General features: G+C 46.5%; 1 protein-coding gene and 1 long non-coding RNA gene across 6 annotated transcripts in view; one reads left to right on the plus strand and one right to left on the minus strand.

The window, feature by feature from the left end:
* LOC307200378 overlaps positions 1–20,530 on the minus strand; it is a 557,860-nt gene that overhangs the window by 95,401 nt on the left and 441,929 nt on the right. The gene's annotated exons all lie outside the window — the stretch shown is intronic.
* LOC307200272 (keratin, type I cytoskeletal 19-like) lies at positions 164–15,749 on the plus strand. Of its 5 annotated transcripts, none has more exons than XM_079948715.1 (9): positions 164–743; positions 2,442–2,524; positions 4,159–4,315; positions 5,603–5,764; positions 8,392–8,517; positions 9,141–9,364; positions 11,203–11,992; positions 12,056–12,179; positions 15,411–15,749. In XM_079948715.1, the coding sequence occupies exons 1-9, from the start codon at positions 186–188 to the stop codon at positions 15,416–15,418; spliced, it is 2,232 nt and encodes a 743-aa protein (XP_079804841.1). In that variant the 5' UTR covers positions 164–185; the 3' UTR covers positions 15,419–15,749. The 5 variants fall into 5 exon arrangements, with proteins under 5 accessions (XP_079804841.1, XP_079804842.1, XP_079804840.1 ...); XM_079948716.1 differs by having other exon boundaries at positions 11,203–11,872; XM_079948714.1 differs by having other exon boundaries at positions 11,203–11,840; positions 11,892–12,179.

The following is a 20,530-nucleotide window of genomic DNA, read 5'->3' on the forward strand; positions in this document are numbered from 1 at the left end:
TGGAATTTTAAACAAACAAACAAACTCACACAGACTGGGATTGTTCGAAATAATGACAGTCTCCTTTGGCAAATCATGCCGGGGATCAACAAATAAAGCCAGACAAACCCACATAGGATGGAGAAACACCTGGAGTAGAAGGTATAAATAAGGATCGCTTTGGACAGAATCCCCACATAGCCGTCATGATGAGCTATATCTCTAGCTTCAAGCAGACGTCTACCTGTGGTGGCGGTGGCAGTGGAGGAGGAGGGTCTTCCTCAGTCTCCTCTAGGAGAAACACTTCCTCCATGAGAAAAAGTCAAGGGTTTTCTGGTGGAAGTTATAGTGGAGGAAGATCTGGCTCTGGAGGGGGGATATGCCATAGCATGCCTGGAGGGTTTGGTGGTGGGTTTGGTGGTGGGCATAGCTATGGGGGTGGGAGTGGCTTCAGTGGTGGGAGTGGCTTTGGTGGCGGCGGCTTTGGTGGTGGCGGCTTTAGTGGCGGCGGCTTTGGAGGCAGCTCTGGGGGGTTTGGGTTTGGTGGCGGCGACGATGCTGGGTTCCTCTCCAACAACGAGAAGAGCACCATGCAGAACCTCAACGACCGCCTGGCCTCTTACCTCGACCAGGTGCGGAACCTGGAAGCAGAGAACAACCAGCTGGAGCACCTGATCGAAGAGTGGCATCGGAAGCATGGGCAGAGCGGCGCACCGAAAGACTACAGCTCTTACTACGATGAGATTGACAAGCTCTCCCACGAGGTAGCGTAATCGCCCTTCCCTGTCAGAGTTTCTAGCTGGGGCAATCCGAGTAAGGTCCACTATTTGATTGCTGATTCAGGACCCTAAAAGTGTTTTATATAAGCGGCTTTTTATTTTGTTCTGCGTACATCCCAATGTTCTTTGGTAGCTATGGCCGATGGCCGACGCAATTAAAGTTTCATTCACCCTTCCCCATCTGCTTTGACTCTCGGAGAGGGGCTTCTCTTTGGGCTCCGACTAAGAAGCTCATTTGTGGAACGCGGCACAAAGCTGGCAACATATTCTCAAATCCAGTAGAATGGGGTTTATGGTGAATGGATTGTGAGAACTGCTCAACAGCAAGGATGGAGGAGGGCTCCAAATGGTCGACATTTTAAAGAGAACCAAACCAGATCAACTTATTCCAGATTTATACATATGGAGAAATGTGTATTTTAGGGAAAGTGGTTTAATAATAATAATAATAATAAAATGTCTTACTTTAGGGGTAGAATGCATATAAAATGTGCACAATTTTGATGTGAGTTGTGTGTGTGTGTGTGTTTAAAAACAATTCACAAAAAGAAACAATCAGGGAGCAGATCTATGACTAGAATAAAGCCTTGTGGAAAAGTTCCCATTTTTTCTTTTTTAAGAAGATACCAACCCTCACTGGTGCCAGTGAATACTTTTTCCTTAAGGAACCTAGGACTCAGCTACATTAGTCAAGAAACAGCGTTTTGGATGCATTATAAACATGCAACACCAGATGGTGCTGGAGAGCAAAAAAAAATCTAAGTGATTTTATATAGTGTCTTTTTTCTTTTCTTATAACGATTTAATTTCTTACTTTTTATAGAGTTTTTCCCCCTGTGTGTAGATCCACCCCTAGTGACATGTGTGTTTTGTTCAGATCACAAAGGGGAGGGACATAAGAATATAATAAAGGCCTTGCTGGAACAGGCAAAAGGCTCACCTCGTGCAGCATCCTGTTCTCATAGATGCCAGTGGAAAAACCACGAGTGCAATGACATTCTCCCATTCTGCAGTTTCCAGCAGCTAGTATTTTACTTTTTTGTATGTATTTTTCCATAAAATTTATGTACCGCTTGATGGGGGGGGGGTTACAAAAGGTAAAAAATTAAGAAAAAATAACAACCCTACTTTGAAACATACAAAAGCTAAAATACTAAAAGAGATAAAATTTGCTTCTACTTTCTAAGCACTTCCTCTACCTCTCCCCTCCCTGTATATCCCTAAATCTGTTCTGGAGTTTTCCTCTGGAGCAGATTTGGGAGTGGTATGGAGCGCCTGGGAGAGGAGAGGGAGGGGAAGCTCCATAGCGAAAGTGCAAATTCTTATGCCTGCAGATCTACTTTGTTGGATGCCACCCTACAGAATGAGAAGGAGAATGAATTGGCTTGCTTGAGGTCCCACCAGCTTGTAGTATCCTAGAAGAAAGCACGACTGCTTCAATTAAATGTGGGGAATGTGGGGAAGAGCTGTGGCTCAATGGCGGCCACAAGTTTTAAATAACATCTAGTTAAGCACTAATGGCAACAATCAGAATGTCAATCAGAATGTCAGCTTTCCACACATGATTATTATTATTTTTTAAAAGTGATGCTTTGCGTCAGGTATTTCTTCCCTTTGTATCACTATGGGAAATATGGTGGTCCCGAATCCTTAGTAACCAAATGTGCCCTTTACTTCTTGCAGCTGGTTGATGCCGTGGCCGAGAGTAACAAGATGCTCCTGGACATCGATAACACAAAGATGGCTGCTAATGACTTCAAGATGAAGTAAGACCATTATACAGCGATGCTTCCTACTAGGCCACACCCACACCCATGCTCTTATACCACTTTAAACAGCCATGGCTTCTCTCAAAGAATCCTGGGAACTGTAGTTTATTGAGGGTGCTGTGAACTCTTAGGAGACCCCTATTCATCTCATAGAGCCAGTGCTTTTTTTCTGGGGGTACACAGAGGCACGCATATCCCTTAACATTTTGTGAATCTAAGTTTAGCCTCATTGAGGGGCAGTAATTCAATATGAATAGGAAAATGAGAGTACCCCTAAACGTTTTATATATATATATAGAAAAAAAGCACTGCATGAAGCTTTTATTCCCAGAGCTCCCCATCGTTCACCCTGGACACTGAGGTCCAGCTCTGAGGGCTTTCTGGTGGTTCCATCACCACAAGAAGTGAGGTTACAGGGAACCAGGTAGAGTGCCTTCTCGGTAGTGGCACCCACCCTGTGGAACGCCCTCCCATCAGATGTCAAGGAAATAAACTTTTAGAAGACATCTGAAGGCAGCCCTGTTTAGGGAAGTTTTTAATGTTTGATCTTTTATCACTGTTGTTTTTGTTGGTGATATTGATATTCTATTGGGAGCCGCTCAGGGTGGATGGGGAAACACAGCCAGATGGGTGGGGTATGTATGTATGTATGTATGTATGTATGTATGTATGTATGTACAATGGTACCTAGGGTTACATACGCTTCAGGTTACAGACTCCGCTAACCCAGAAATATTACCTCGGGTTAACAACTTTGCTTCAGGATGAGAACAGAAATTGTGCAGTGGCGGTGCAGCAGCAGCAGGAGGCCCCATTAGCTAAAGTGATGCTTCAGGTTAAGAACAGTTTCAGGTTAAGAACAGACCTCCGGAACGAATTAAGTACGTAACCAGAGGTACCACTGTATGTATGTATAAAATAATCCTTGGAAAGAGGGATTGATGGTTAAACCACTCTGGTTCCATAAACAATATCAGCAAATGAAACCATAAAATCATTCAATATCTTTGCAGCTGCAGCAAATTCCCATAGACTATACTTCAAAACAATGATATTTTATCAGGATGACAAAATGTGTGTGAGTGTTTTGCTTTGAGTATTTGCTGCTTGCAGTTGTATATTTCTATCTTGCTTTTCCTCCTGGCCGTTCAAGTGACTTTCCCAAAGACTTCTGTGACTGGGCAGAGACGTAAGGAATTAGGCAGTCCTTGAGGTATCCTGGACCTTAAATACTTAGGGCCTTGGAAATTAATACAAGAAGCTTGCATTCCTGCCTTGCTTTTCCTCTCAGGGGCCCAAGGTTGTGTAAATTACCTTCCCTCTCCCTTTTTCTCTTTACAACAACCCAGCAAGGTAGGCTATGCTAAGCTGGACACATGTGCAGAAACAAAAGTTCCTATCAATTGATGGCAGCGGCAGGTGGCAGTGGGGTTGGGGGGGGGGCAATAAGATGCAGGTAGCTCTTCCAGTGTACTAGCCTCTGGAAATCCTGTGGGCATCCCTGGAATTTAGGATTGGTCCCTGAGAGACGTTTGAAACAACAGCAACCAAATAGTTTTGTTGCAAACAAAATGGATCGCTGCAGATTGCGCCTTTGTTGCCTTACAGACTAACTTCCTTGGCTTTCTTAGGTATGAGACAGAGGCTGGTCTTCTCCAAAGCGTTGAGGCTGATCTGCAAGGTTTACGTCCCCTTTTGGATAAGCTGACTTTGGAAAAGTCTGACCTGGAGATGGAGTATGAATCCCTGCAGGAAGAACTGAGCCATCTTAAGAAAAACCACAGTGAAGTAAGAGCCGCCCACTCCCCTCTTGCCTGGAATGAAATCCAAGGCCTTTGGAAGACACGTGTTAAATTTCAGAAAGGAAGTTTACATCTTCTTCCTCCCTCCACTGAGATCTTCCAATATTTCTGTGAAATCCCAGAATATACCAGCAGCTTATTTCCCACTAGGTATGGGACTAAAGGACGCAGCAGCTCTGGCCTTATGGTAACTCTTGGGAACTTTAAAACAGAGGAGGGATTCCCAGGCAAGGTTCAGCATCCCGCCCCCCAAAGGATTCCCCACACCCCAGGCTCCCCCAAAACCCATCAATTTTGCACATAGCATGTGCATAGTCTTGGCAGAATTGGGAATTGTGGGCATGAAATTGCTGCATATTTCAATGCCCAGTCAAACATGAGCTCAAAGAAGGATGCAGTCTAACCACACTCCATTGCTTTGAATGGGATACGCTCCATTACTTTGAATGTGACTATGTCAGTGGGAGAGATGGGAAGCAGAGTTTACTCCATCACCTCTGCTGTAACAGCCCAGATACATCACATACCTCTTGCCCCTGGACTTTTTAAAATCTTTATTAATTTAAAATAAATACATTTATGAGAAAACAGATGTACATACAAGTAAACAAACATACAATCAATCAATCAATCAATCAAATAACAGAAAAATCAAACAAACCACCACCTATAAGATACAAGAAGATTAATATAATTATCATCATATATACTCCTGATACTGAACACAGATATAAAACTTATAGAGAAGAAATTTAAAACTGACTTCCAGTTAATCTCACTGTACCTTCTCTATCCATTACTTTATACCACACAGTTACATATTTCTTATATAGTTTCTTTTTACCTCCCTACGAACTTATATTTATACAATACAGGGATCAGTCTAATTCTGCCAAGATGTTTCCTTTTATTCCATAGTTTTCTAAATATTCTTTAATATTTAGAACTGTGCCAGCTGGTCATTATAAGAAAAGCTGTTTGAGAATTTGGTGCCTGAGTTTTGTTTCCCCCTCTTCCCTCCCTGTCCATTTTCTCGTGTGTCTTTTATTTATTTAATGTAAGCCTGTGGACAGGGACTGTCTTGCTTTAACTGACTGTATGTCAGTCACTTTGGAAGTCTTTTTGGCTGACGAGTGGGGTACAAATGCTCTCAAAAATGAGCACCCGCCACCCGCCGACTCAGTAAACCATTTACACATCGGTGTGCCTAAGGAAGTGTGCCCACTGTGTATGCCAGGAGGATTTCAATGTTTTATTTGTTTTGGACATGCAGGTAAAGAACAGTATGCAACACCAGTCCGGTGGGGATGTCACTGTTGAGGTTGATTCCAAGCCTGGAGTGGATCTGAAAAAGAGACTGGATGATCTGAGACACGAATATGAACAGATCATTCAGGAAAACCGCAGAGAGGTTGAACAATGGTATGAGGCGAAGGTGAGTAACCCCGGGAGTGCAGTGAACAGGGTCAAAGGATGCTTTGCCACAGCCTACCCCAGCTCTAAAAGAAAGAAAGAATTTTAACTCATTAGGAGTCTGACATAAGGAAAAGGTACCCAATTGCTTGCCTACTTGTAGGTAGCTGTGTGGGGAGCAAACACTGGAATCTGTAGCAGAGTCATAAATTGATTTATGATCAATTTACATTTCCGAGCACAATTCAAAGTGTTGGTGCTGACCTTTAAAGCCCTAAACAGCCTTGGTCCAGTATATCTGAAGGAGCGTCTCCACCCCCATCATTCTACCCGGACACTGAGGTCCAGCGCTGAGGGCCTTCTGGTGGTTCCCTCACTGCGAGAAGCCAAGTTACAGGGAACCAGGCAGAGGGCCTTCTCAGTAGTGGCACCTGTCCTGTGGAACGCCCTCCCACCAGATGTCAAAGAGAACAACACCTACCAGACTTTTAGAAGACATCTGAAAGCAGCCCTGTTTAGGGAAGCTTTTAATGTTTGATGTATTACAGTATTTTAATATTTTTTTGGAAACCGTCCAGAGTGGCCGGGGAATAAATAATAAATTATTATTATTATTATTATTATTATTATTAATCGTCATTCCCCAGCTCGCCGCCCTGGAAGCCTTGAAAAATCAAATTGTACACAGGAGGCTAGGTGTCAGGGAATTGCGATCAGCTCAAAGGCGAGAAATAGAAGGGCAGTTGCGTTACAGGGAGCCTCCAAAAATCTTGCAAAGCAGTTCTTCTTCTGGGGAGGAGGAAAGCCCCACCTCCAGTGGGGAAGAGGTGCAAGGACCAGAGGATGCTAGTAAGAGCCTGAGCAAGCCGGACAGGAGAGAAACATGCCCTTGCCATCGCCCATCCTGCGCAGTAGCCTAAGGCGCAAAGAGGGGAGGAGAAGGTTGGGGGTAACGAAACTCTTATGTTGGGGGAGGTCCAATAAAAGACCACTCCTAGATTCTGCTAGCGATTGAGCCAGACATGAGCTTTGGGGCTCTTCACTGTAAATAGGTAAAGGTAAAGGGACTCCTGGCCATTAGGTCCAGTCGTGGCCGACTCTGGGGTTGTGGCGCTCATCTCGCTTTATTGGCCGAGGGAGCCGGCGTACAGCTCATGTGGCCAGCATGACTAAGCTGCTTCTGGCAAACCAGAGCAGAGCATGAAAACGCTGTTTACCTTCCCACCAGAGCGGTACCTGTTTATCTACTTGCACTTTCATGTGCTTTCGAACTGCTAGGTTGGCAGGAGCAGGGACCGAGCAATGGGAGCTCACCCTATCGTGGGGATTCGAACCGCCGACCTTCTGATTGGCAGGTCCTAGGCTCTGTGGTTTAACCTACAGCGCCATCCGCGTCTGCACCAAAATAAAGCCTGTAAAACACAGGTTGGAGTCTTGCCTGGTTACTCTCGAGCAACCGCAACAGCCATCTGACACTAGGGATCATTATCAGAAGATGTTCAGCACCCTGGCTGAGCTACAGTTCCCAAGTTCTTTAGGAAACTGAATCAAATCGATGTAGCTTGATAGTGTAAGCATGCCTTTAACACTCAGCGTATAAAACAATACCTTTCCAGTGCTTTCCCCAAGTGCCCTCACTTCACCCGTTGAAAACCCAGTGTGTAATTGAACTACGGAACAGGCTCCCACAGCAGGCAGGGATGGCAAACCAGTTTGGGTGGTTTTGAAAGAGGATTAGACGAAGTCTCAGAGGGCAAGGCTATCAGCAAGAGGAGAATGCTAATAACCCTGATGGCTAGGTTCTACTTCCTCTATTGGAGGTCATGTGACGCTGAATACTATATGACTCTGAAACCACAGGAGGGGAGAGTGCCATTGTGCTCATGGCTTACTTGTGGGCTTCCTATAGGGATCTGTTTGGCCACTGTAGGAAATCGAAACCTGGCAGGCTTCTTATACACCTTGAAACCAGAACGCCTTACAAGTTGAACATTTTGGCTCCCGAATGCCGCAAATCAGGAAGTGAGTGTTCTGGTTTGCGAATGTTCTTTGAAACCCGAATGTCTGATGAGGCTTCCACAGCTTCTGATTGGCTGCAGGAGCTTCCTGCAGCCAATCGGAATAACAACAACAACAATTTATTGTTTATAGCCCGCCATATGGCTGGGTTTCCCCAGACACTCTGGGTGGCTTCCAACAAAAGATTAAAATACAATAATTCATCAAATGTTAAAAACTTCCCTGCACCTTGGTTTCCAAACATTTTGGAAGTCGAATGGACTTCCGAAACGGATTACGTTCGACTTTTGAGGTACCACTGCATTAAGATTTGAGACGAGGTTAGTTACATACACATTGCATGTTTAGAAATATTACTGAAAAAAATACATCGTTACTGTTGTCACCGAAGTGTGAAAAACACAAATATTCCCATCTTTTAAATTAATGATATTTATTAAGTTTGGGCAGGGGGAAATAAACAAATTGTCCATTATTTCAAGTGTCTGCATAGGAACAACTATGAAAATCCACCAAAGCTCCCATTCCTCTGTTTTGCACAACGCATTGTGCTCATTTCCCCCCACTTTGATTTGGAATGTGTATACTTGCGGAAGGCCCGATTCATGGCCCTCTGTTTGTGTTTTCCAGATGGAGGAATCTCGTCAGCAAGAAAAGTCGAGCGACCAGGAGATTGGGACCGGTAGCAAAGAAGTGATGGAGCTCAGTCAGCAATATCAAACCCTGGAAATTGAGCTGCAGTCGCAGATCAGTTTAGTGAGTCACAGCTTCCAATTCTGTGTCATCGTTCTGTAGAACTAGTCTCAGTTGCTTGAAGCCGTTGGGATCTTTTGGTACAATGCAGCTTCACACCATACCAGAAAGAAGGCTATGCTAGATGTTAAGTCGTGGGCGAAAATATCAGACGACACTGCAGTTTTTCAAACAGCTCTTGTTTATTCACAGGCCAGAACAGAACTGAACTGAAGGGCTCAGCCAGCCTGCTTATATAGAGCTCCAGTACAACATAACTGTAGCAACTTTCTGTAACTATCCAATCACTGAACGTCACTTTTGATCCCTTATTTGCATATGTGGACCTGAGTAAAATATATCTACAGTATCCCCTGCTGGCCCAGGGTGAGAACTTCAGTACATAACACTAGACCTGACACCTAATTTGGGACAGGAGTGGGGACACTTTGCTGCCCCCCTCCAATGTTGCTGTTCTAAATCTTTCATCAGCCCCGGCTATTTGCCACGCTTGCTAGGGCTGATGGAAGTTGTTCAGCAACATCTGAAGGGTCAAATGGTCCCCACACCTGATATGCAGGAATGAATGAACAAAGCTGGGCCTATGTTTTGCCCCTGCTCTTGAAGGCTTTGTATTTGCTTTGCAGCTCCAGTCTCTGCAAAACAACCTGAACGACACAGAAGGACGCTACAACATGCAGCTGCAGCAGATCGTGAGCCTCGTTGAGCCCCTGGAACATGAGCTGGCCAGTATTAAGTATGAGATCCAGAATCAAAGCCAGGAGTACCAGACACTCCTTGGCATCAAGACCCATCTGGAGGGGGAGATCAACCAGTACCGTCAACTGCTTGAGGAAGGGAAGCACCTCGCGTATGTAGAATTCACACAGGAATGAGTCAAATAATACGGCCGTTGCTATTTATAGGATTGTGGGAGAAATGGCCCCTGAGAATCTCCTCCGGGAGAGCATCTCTCCCAAAATCTTGCGATTGTTACATATTACACCAAGTAGATAAATGGTGCAAGTAGATAAATGGTGCAAGTAGATAAACGGTGCAAGTAGATAAATAGGGACCGCTTACCAGCGGGAAGGTAAACGGCGTTTCCGTGTGCGGCTCTGGCTCGCCAGAGCAGCAATGTCACGCTGGCCACGTGACCCGGAAGTGTCTCCGGACAGCGCTGGCCCCTGGCCTCTTAAGTGAGATGGGCGCACAACCCCAGAGTCTGTCAAGACTGGCCCGTACTTTTTACACCTCTTAAGCGCTTATTGTCCTGCAAGGCTCTTTATGACCTTGATTCACTTTCACAACAAACCTTTGAAACTGGGTGATAGATTGAGGAAGTGCAACTGACAATTGAAATTTTCAGACCCCACTCTACAACCCTATTCACTGGACCAGACTGGTTGGTAAAAGTAAAGGGGCTCCTGACCGTTAGGTCCAGTCGTGGACAACTCTGGGGTTGCGGCACTCATCTCGCTTTACTGGCCGAGGGAGCCGGCGTACAGCTTCCGGGTCATGTGGCCAGCATGACTAAGCCACTTCTGGCGAACCAGAGCAGCATACGGAAACGCTGTTTACCTTCCCGTCAGAGCGGTACCAATTATCTGATTAAACTTTGACGTGTTTTTGAACTGCTAGGTTGGCAGGAGCAGGGTCCGAGCAACGGGAGCTCACCCCATCGCAGGAATTTGAACCGCCAACCTTCTGATTGGCAAGCCCTAGGCTCTGTGGTTTAGACCACAGCACCACCCGCATCCCAGATTGGTTGGTACTCAGTGGTAAATCCAGCTAAAAATGCCATGCTCCAGTAGACATGCCCTTTACTGGCTCTAGGGCCAGAGAGGAGGGTGGGCACTGCTCCTGCTCTATAATTTCTACCCAATCCCAGTTTTGACCCCAGGTCCATGCCAAATTTTGATCCAGTGAATCTTTCGTCGCTGGCAAACTTGAACAATTTTTGCTCTGCTGCTTCCTGAAATCCTTTTGAATATCTAAATATACACTTCTTCCTCAAATAAGAGAATTTCCTACACTTTTGTGCCTGGTGAGATGAATTGATGCTATAAATTACAGGTAGCCTTGGGATTCTGCTTTGTGGGGTAGACGTTAAATTGTACATTTTCTTGGTGTCATAGAAGGCAACTGCGCTAAATATTATTAACCTGTCAAATATTTTACTTTTCAACTTCCCATCCCTCACACCACAAACCTTCTGCATTCAACAGCATCCGTAATGAGGGATGTTGGGTAGAGGGAACTCTAAATCAGAAGATTTGATTTTGATCCAGGCTGTTCTACTTAGATCCCACCAAAATCAATGAAGCTTAAGTTTGTTGCTGTTTTGTTTATACTTGTATATATATTGTGTGAATTGTTTCCCCACCCTGGAATCTTCTGATGAAGCATAGTTATGTTTTGAATAAAATAAGCCATGGCTAACTTTTCACATTGATATCAAGGAGAGGCAAGTTGACCTACTTAGTCACAGCCATCCCAGTGTGTTTAAATTTTGGCAAACAAATATGAACTTGGGCAATCTGCTCAAAATATCACTGTACTCTTTGTCACCCATGTTATTTGATTCAGGCTGGGGCACAATGATAGAGCAAAAAATTATATAAATACAAAAGAGTAGCGTCTGTCAAATCATGCAGCTGATATCTGTCTTCCCCCATCTAAAATAACACCTCTTTTTATTTGCCAAAGGGCTGATATAGGGCAAGGAGGAGGTGGATCATCTGGTGGAAGTTCAGGAGGAGGACGATCATCTGGTGGAAGTTCAGGAGGAGGACGATCATCTGGTGGAATGTCATATGGAGGAATTTCTAGAGGAGGAGGAAGTGGAGGCCAGCAATCTCCTGGTGGAATGTCATATGGAGGAAGTTCTAGAGGAGGAGGAAGTGGAGGCCAGCAATCTCCTGGTGGAATGTCATATGGAGGAAGTTCTAGTGGAGGAAGACAATCGCCTGGTGGAATTTCTCAAGGAGGAAGTTCTAGAGGAGGAGGAAGTGGAGGCCAGCAATCTCCTGGTGGAATGTCATATGGAGGAAGTTCTAGAGGAGGAGGAAGTGGAGGCCAGCAATCTCCTGGTGGAATTTCACAAGGAGGAAGTTCTAGAGGAGGCGGAAGTGGAGGCCAGCAATCTCCTGGTGGAATTTCATATGGAGGAAGTTCTAGTGGAGGAAGACAATCTCCTGGTGGAATTTCTCAAGGAGGAAGTTCTAGAGGAGGAGGAAGTGGAGGCCAGCAATCTCCTGGTGGAATGTCATATGGAGGAAGTTCTAGAGGAGGAGGAAGTGGAGGCCAGCAATCTTCTGGTGGAATGTCATTTGGAGGAAGTTCTAGTGGAGGAAGACAATCGCCTGGTGGAATTTCTCAAGGAGGAAGTTCTAGAGGAGGAGGAAGTGGAGGCCAGCAATCTCCTGGTGGAATTTCACAAGGAGGAAGTTCTAGAGGAGGCGGAAGTGGAGGCCAGCAATCTCCTGGTGGAATTTCTCAAGGAGGAAGTTCTAGAGCAGGTGGAAGTGGAGGAGGAGTACAATCACCGGGTGGAATTTCACAAGGAGGAAGTTCTGGAGGAAGTGGTGGCCATTATCAATCTTCTCCCTCATCTCAAAGCAGGCCTTCATTATGTCACAGCCATTCATCCACCCAGTCCCAGTCTGGCTCTTATGAAGAGCAAGGTAAGAAGAACCATACCATGTTTATTTATTTATAAAAATACATTTTTAAAAAAACAAAAATGATCAAAGCAGTTTACAATAGTAGCTGTACATAATAAAAACAATTAAAAAATTTAAAATCAGACACCATCAACTAAAAATCTCATGCCTGCATAATCTTTACAGAAAGAAAAGTTTTTGTTTAAAGGTGCTTAAAGGTTCTGAACTTCCTGTAACCAGTCTTTCTTGCCTTGGAAACATTGATTTAACCTTTCTCAATCTATGCATTTCTGTAACAGGATGTATACATCTGTGTGTATATATATTTTTCATTCCATCTTTTCATCAACATTTTATGCTAATTTACCATCAGTTAGCCCTTCTCTATACAGTTGTACCTTGGAAGTCGAATGGAATCCATTCCGGAAGTCTGTTCGACTTCCAAAACATTCGGAAACCAAAGCGCGGCTTCTGATTGGCTGCAGGAAGCTCCTGCAGCCAATCGGAAGCCCTGTCAGCCCCATCGGACTTTCAGGTTCTAAAGAACATTCGCAAACTGGAACACTCACTTCCGGGTTTGCGGCATTCGGGAGCCAAAACATTCAACTTGCGAGGCATTTGGGATCCAAGGTATGACTATAACTGCAGGAGAAGAGGGAGTTTCAGAATGTGACTATCAGAGGGGTAAAAGGGTTGAATCTCCCCCACATACTAGTATTCTGATCCAGCTTTGGAGAAGTTCTGATTATTTTTAAAAGAGGAAACCAGCTACACAGGACCAAACTATGTGGTAAATGTAGCCATGAGTCATGATCTTATGTTTGGATCTAGATTATATACAGTGGTATCTCAGGTTACATACACTTCAGGTTACATATGCTTCAGGTTACAGACTCTGCTAACCCAGAAATAGTGCTTCAGGTTAAGAACTTTGCTTCAGGATGAGAACAGAAATTGTGCGGTGGCGGCGTGGCAGCAGTGGGAGGCCCCATTAGCTAAAGTGGTTCTTCAGGTTAAGAACTGTTTCAGGTTAAGTACGGACCTCCGAAACGAATTAAGTACTTAACCTGAGGTGCCACTGTATGTGTTTAAGGCTACATACAGCATTGTATTAAAATGAATGGTGCTTAATTCTCAGCAAATTAGAGCATTATTGATTTTAGGATCGTGTTTTATTGCCTCCATTTTCATTATTTGATATGTTTGCCACTGTGAGTTTTATGCAGATCATGCACAAACACTTACCTGGAATAAAACAATAGCAAACAATTTCGTTACCATATTTTTCGCCCTATAGGACGCACTTTTCCCCCTCCAAAAATGAAGGGGAAATGTGTGTGCGTCCTATGGGGTGAATGCAGGCTTTCGCTGAAGCCTGGAGAGCGAGAGGCGTCGGTGCTGCAACGCGGAGCACGGGGCGCCCTCCGGAGGACGCCCCGTGCTTCGCACAGGTGTCGGCAAGCCTTGCGCACCCAGGGAATCTCCCCCCGGGAGCGCAAGGCTTGCTGGAGGCAGCCTGCAGCGCGGAGCACGGGGTGCCCTCCGGAGGACGCCCCGTGCTTTGCGCCGGTGTCGGCAAGCCTTGCGCACCCGGGGGAACTCCCCCCGGGAGCACAAGGCTTGCGGGCGGCTGCCTGCAGCGCGGAACACGGGGCGCCCTCCGGAGGATGCCCCGTGCTTTGCACCGGTGTCGGCAAGCCTTGCGCACCCGGGGGAACTCCCCCCGGGAGCTCAAGGCTTGCGGGCGGCAGCCTGCAGCGTGGAACATGGGGTGCCCTCCGGAGGACGCCCCGTGCTTCGCGCAGGTGTTGGCAAGCCTTGCGCACCCGGGGGATCTCCCCCCGGGCGTGGAAGGCTTGCGGGCGGCAGCACGGGGCGCCCTCCGGAGGATGCCCTGTGCTCCGCACAGGTGTCTGCAGTAGAGCGCCCCCCTGAAGTAGAGCGCCCCCCTCGCTGGGCAGACATCCGCAGCGTGGGGAGCCCTGCAGGAGTTCCCACAGGGCTCCCCACGCTGCGAATAGCAGCCTGCCGCCCGGTGCGAGTGGCGCCCTAAAGTAGAGCACCCCGCGCTTCAGGCAGACATCGGCCAGCCCCACAAGCTCGGGGGACAGCGGGGAGGCACAGCGCTGCCATCCCGCTGTTCCCCGACCTGGTTTGGGGGGGGGAAATAAAGGAAAAAATTTTTTCCTTTATTTCCCCCCCAAAAAACTAGGTGCGTCCTATGGGACGGAGCGTCCTATGGGACGAAAAATACGGTCATAATAGTAGGGACGCGAGTTGCGCTGTGGTCTAAACCACAGAGCCTAGGACATGCCGATCAGAAGGTTGGCGGTTTGAATCACCGCGACGGGGTGAGCTCCCATTGCTCAGTTCCTGCTCCTGCCAACCTAGCAGTTCAAAAGCACGTCAAAGTGCAAGTAAATAGGTACCGCTCCGGCAGGAAGGTAAACGCCGTTTCCGTGTGCTGCTCTGGTTCGCCAGAAGCGGCTCTGTCATGCTGGCCACATGACCTGGAAGCTGTACGCCGGTTCCCTCAGCCAATAAAGCAAGATGAGTGCCGCAACCCCAGTCGGCCACAACTGGACCTAATGGTCAGGGGTCCCTTTACCTTTACCTAGGCAACCGGGATTTGCAGATCTGTAATATGGGAACCCTGTCCATATGAGCAAAAGGTGGGGGCAGGAATAGGACTTAAAATGTATCCTGATCTCCCATCCTTTGTTTTCTAGAGTTACTTGAGTGGGGCAGAATGTTAGAAAGAGGAGTAACAATGGAAGAAGTGGGAGAAGCCAGAAAGGCCAGAAAGTCTGCTAAGGTTTCTGGCTATGCGTGGTTTCTCCGACTCTATCTGGGTCTTGTTCCCGAGTGGTTCGAGAGCCAGTGTGGTGTAGTGGTTAAGAGCAGTGGACTCGTAATCTGGTGAACCAGGTTCGCATCCCCGCTCCTCCACATGCAGCTGCTGGGTGACCTTGGGCCAGTCACACTTCTCTGAAGTGTCTCAGCCCCACTCACCTCACAAAGTGTTTGTTGTGGGGGAGGAAGGGAAAGGAGAATGTTAGCCGCTTTGAGACTCCTTTGGGTAGTGATAAAGCCGGATATCAAATCCAAACTCCTCCTCCTCCTCCTCCTCCTCCTCCTCCTCCTCCTCCTCCTCCTCCTCCTCCTCCTCCTCCTCTTCTTCTTCTTCTTCTTCTTCATTGGTGACCACTGAGCCTTTAAAATGCAGAAACATGTTCCTCTCTCTTTCAATAGGCTATTAACCGACGTATTAAGGCATGACGACATCTCCCTCTTCCAAATAAAAGAACGGATTGAAGCAAGAGCAAAGAGCAAGAAACAATTCTTCTTCCATTTGACCGATACTGCTGATAGCATGAAGTCAGTGGGGCCAGTCCCAAATGCATGCCCCTCTCCCTGCAACCCTTGGTGTCCCTTCCAAAACTATATGATTCCATAACATTTTCCAGATGTACTTAGTTGCTGCAGCCTTGTTGGCTACCATCTTTAGACTGAGCTGCAAAGCAAGAAAAGGGACGTTCTGTGTGTTAAATTGGCATATACAAGGCTATGTCCAAATATTGTCCAAAATAGCGCTGCAATGGAAGCCAAAATGCATAACGAAATGTGCGTTTTAACATACCTGAAATGAAATGGCACAAGCCTTCGGAATTAAGCAGAGGTTTTGAATTAGAATCTTCTTACATTTCAAAAAATTATTATACTTTTGAAATTTCACTTAAAAAGAAAGAAAGAAACTAAACCCTTAGGCATTTTAAAGTAATATTGTTAAGTAGATTAACTTGGCCCCAACCTATATCTGCCATCACAGCATATGTGATCAAGAAAGTTCAGAAAATTTAGGTGAATATACATTTGGATTTTCAGAAACAAATTGGAGTCCCACATCGTGTAACCTCTCTCGTGTAGGTGGCAAGGACATAAAGGGTGTGTATAGATGGATTCCCTTCCTACCTCTGATGTACACCTGCTTTTCCCATTCTCTGCAATCTTCTCTGTGCTTGCACCTCTAATAAAAGTTTACTTCTGCATAAAGCAATCGGGAATATGGGTTTCCAAAGTGATTCTGTTTCACAAATGTTGCTCCTGGCTGCCTGGCTGTTTTGTAACCATGAGGTACAGAGTTGGGGAGGCAGCTGAATGTTCATTCTAAAAAGTTTCAGAAGTGTGCTCCTTCTCGAAGTCTTGCAGCATTTGGGAATGGAGGCGTTGCCACCAAGCTGATATCACACACACACACACACACACACACACACACACACACACACCCTTGTGACAAACAAGCCTATGCACACGGGTAGAATAATGGTTTCAGATCTTTGGCTCCTGGGCAACTAGAAGCTGGGATTGCTCAGGCCCTGACACTATCAGTGGGGCAGAAACCTATCAGGTAGATATATCCTCAGGAATGGTGACAGATCTGGCAGGGCATGTCAGAAAGAGAGAGCTTGAGAGTGGGGGGGAAGTGGCAGAGAGTGAAAAGGAGTGACTCCTCCCACTTTGGGCTTGGGCCCCACCCATCACTAGCTTTGGCCCCACCCAGGGCCGGATTTAGGTTTGATGAGGCCCTAAGCTAATGTAGGTAATGGGGCCCTTTATATGTCCAGCTGTCCTTTGTCAACAACAAATTACCACTGTTTTTGTGTGTTGAATATATGCTACATGGTAATTTATGGACCTAATAGGTATCTAAAGCCATTTGCGCATGTTGCCATGCAACCAGTCCATGCAGAATGTAGGCACCCTATATATATAGAAAGGAGCAAACCAGTGATATTTTAGGGAGCTGGCTAGCAGGCGGGGCCCATTTCTTACATCATAGGAGCCTACACAACACAAAACACTGTTGCTGTATGTAGGTTTTATTTTATTTGTTTTTTATCTTATATTTTGGAAATGTACATCCAGTTTTTTTTCCTTTAAATTTTTTTTGGGGGCCCCCAAAAGAGTGGGACCCTAAGCTATAGCTTGATTATCTTATACCTAAGTCCAGCACTGGCCCCACCCATAATTGTAATGTGTGAGGAGCACAGACTAGCCCTAAGGGAAGGAGGGAGGTTGCCTAAATCACAGCAGCAAAAGGAGGAGCATGCACATAATTCCTTCGAACCTTTCCAGTGCTTTTTTAATTGACCAAGGATTGTGTCCAGGATCCAGTTGTAAGGTCCATCAACAACAAGGAAACATTGCCCCCCCCTTTTTTAGAGTGAAGCAGTGTGGGAGTTGCCGAGTCATGAAGCTGCTGATTGCCACGTAGCTTAATCCTCTGATGGTGCAATGGATACTGGCAGCCTGATCTCTTTTGCAGCCCCGCCAATAGCCCCACCCAAAATTAAAATGGCATCATGCATATCTGGAGAAACTTGAGATGGAGCACGTTGCTGGGTTGTCCTTATATGAAGTTGCAGCTGATGAGCGTTCCACCCAGCGGTCCCTTTGCTTCCTTGCACCAGTTGGCATGGTCATGTATGCTTGAAGACTGCAGTTGCCACAAACCTTCCTTGCTGCTGCCCCCTGTAAACTAAGATGGATGTTGGAGAGGCCTTGTGGTGGAGGTGTCCAAACACAGAATCAGAGAATTGTAGAGTTGAAAGAGACCCAGAGGATCATCTAGTCCATGTATCAATACGATCCAATTTTTTTGAAAGGGGTTCAGGGAGGTTACCCCAGTGAGATTTGAGTCCCCTAAATAATTTTGTCATGTCACTTGCGAATATGCCACATCACCTATATCCTAGGAACATAAGGAACTGTCAGGTCACTGCTCCATCTAGCTTGGCACTCTTGATGCTGACAGGCAGCAGCGCCCCAGGGATTCGGGCAAAAGTCTTCCCCAGCCCCATCTGGAGACACCTGGGTTTGAACCCAGTGCCTTCTGCATGCAAAGCATGTGCTCTGCTACTGAGTCACAGCCTTCTCTCAGAGCCTAACACAGATGTTTTATACTGAAAGCATCTCTGTTTCATCAGAAGGAAATCCCAGGAAAGTGCCTCTTAGGGCCAGTTGCCACAGACTCTAGGTAGTGTTGCCAAACCTCCAGCTCTGACCTGAAGTCTCCAAGTTTACCTGTCCCACTCCAGGTGGCAGGTGGAGGGCCTGAATCTCCAGGGGGGTGAGAGTGCCTTTAAGAATAATTAAAAATAATTAAGAAGATTGTGCATACAACTTGCAAGATTCAGCTTAGCAACAGCTAGCTCCAAATTGTAGCACAGACATTCTGTTGGGAGCTGCCTTCCTCCACTCCCTTCTCCCAATTAACCCCCATCTCCAGGGCCCACCTCCACGCATAGCTGTCAACTTTTCCCTTTTCTTGCAATGAATCCTATTCGGAATATGGGAATTTCCCTTAAAAAAGGGGGAACGTTGACAGCTATGCCTCCATGACACCTTCAGGAACTGCCCCTAGGTCTCAGGTTTGGGCTCTGAAATTTCAGGGTCTGGGATGCTCCTGACCTTGCAACCCTACGTCCAAGTTTGTTGTGACTGCAAGTCTTGAGCTCATACACTATCCCCTTTCCTCACCACACATTAATTCTAATTTAAACCCAGGGTTCAAATCACATTTTCCACCTGCCTTCCTGCTTCTCTCCCTCCAGTTATGGGCTTGAATGCCAACAGTCAGGATCTTTTATAAGGCAGTGGCAGAGAACACCTCCAGTTCTTTCCGCCAAACACACCTCTATGACTGGAGAATGATCAGGCTGAGACGCAGCCACAGAGAAACTCTGGAGGATGCTCCAGAATGCAGAAATAAAGGAACAAAGAGTGAGAATGAGGACGCATCATTTTGCAATTAAGTTTATCTTATGAACACTAATGACACACACCCTGTCTGCTGAATCCTTCCCTTGCCCATCCCTTTGACTCCACCTTTATCTGCCTTCACGATCAACATCGGCCTCTGCTTTGCTCTGCCGACTCAGGATGCCATTTGCTTCATGGTTTGATGGTGTGTGGTTTTTTTGCCCAGGTATGTCCCTCTCTAGTGGTTTCTCTCTACTCCTGCAATAACCATGGCCAACAACTTCATTTAACTTCAACGCAACAAGTTCTGCAACACTCCTGTCACTGAGCAGCACCACGGATCATGCCTGCGGCTGCCCCTGCCTTGAGTCGGGGCAAGGAGTGGGAAGGCCTACATGCCTAGCCAGTGTGTGTGGATTCGACAATAGCTGGCTAAGTTATGTTGCAAACAACACATACGTGAACTGACTGACTGGTTCCAGCATTCTAGAGCTCCTGCCTCATGGCCATCACAGGCCTGATTCTGAGCTAACTAGGCTGAGCTGGTGTGCCTGTGAGGCTGAACAGGTTTCTTTGCTGAGCCAATGCTTAGGATGGGGGGAAAAATCTGCTTCTGTTTCTTCAAATCCCACCTCCCACTGCTTCAAGGCAAGATCTACACCAGCTCCTTCAATCTAGAGCAAAGGTTGTAAACCTGATGCAGACCCTCCAAATGTCCATATTTTCCAGGGGCAGACCTGGATTTACAGAAGCTTTCCTGGTTTCTGATTTGACCCCAAATGTCCTGCTTTTCCTTAAAAAGGTAAAGGGACCCCTGACCGTTAGGTCCAGTCACGGACGACTCTGGGGTTGCGGTGCTCATCTCAGTTTATTGACCAAGGGAGCCGGCGTACAGCTTCCGGGTCATGTGGCCAGCATGACTAAGCCGCTTCTGGCGAACCAGAGCAGCACATGGAAACGCCGTTTACCTTCCTGCCGGAGCGGTACCTATTTATCTACTTGCACTTTGATGTACTTTCGAACCGCTAGGTTGGCAGGAGCAGGGACCGAGCAATGGGAGCTCACCCCGTCACGGGGATTCGAACCGCGACCTTCTGATCGGCAAGCCCTAGGCTCTGTGGTTTAGACCACAGCACCACCCGCGTCCCTTTCCTTAGCTTTTCCTTAGAACACCCCTATTTTCATCAGGTGGCAGGGGTATTAACAACAACAGCAGCAGCAGCAGAAATTATAATAATAACGGAATAGGACATCCCTATATTTCATTGGAGAAATGTTGGAGGGTATGCTGATGCTCTCCAGATGTTGGACTCCTACTAACCCTGACCCTAGATCTTGCTAGCTGGGGTATATGGAAGTTGCAGCTCAACAACATCTGGAGAGCATCACGTTGACTACCCCTAGTCTAAAGAAAGGTTGCCAACCAATTACTGATAAAACCACATTTAATTAGATAACCAGTGCTAGAATATGAAAAGCCAGCAAACTTCAGATTCTTTCCATCTCCACCTTGAACCCAAGAGATTCTTCCTGGCTTGCACAGGACCCACCAAATCTTAGCTTCTACCTGATTCATTGGGATGTCCCTGCCCCACCCCACCCTCCTCCTG

The sequence above is a fragment of the Podarcis cretensis genome (genome assembly GCF_951804945.1).
Source record: "Podarcis cretensis genome assembly, chromosome: 13".
Lineage (NCBI taxonomy): Eukaryota > Metazoa > Chordata > Lepidosauria > Squamata > Lacertidae > Podarcis > Podarcis cretensis.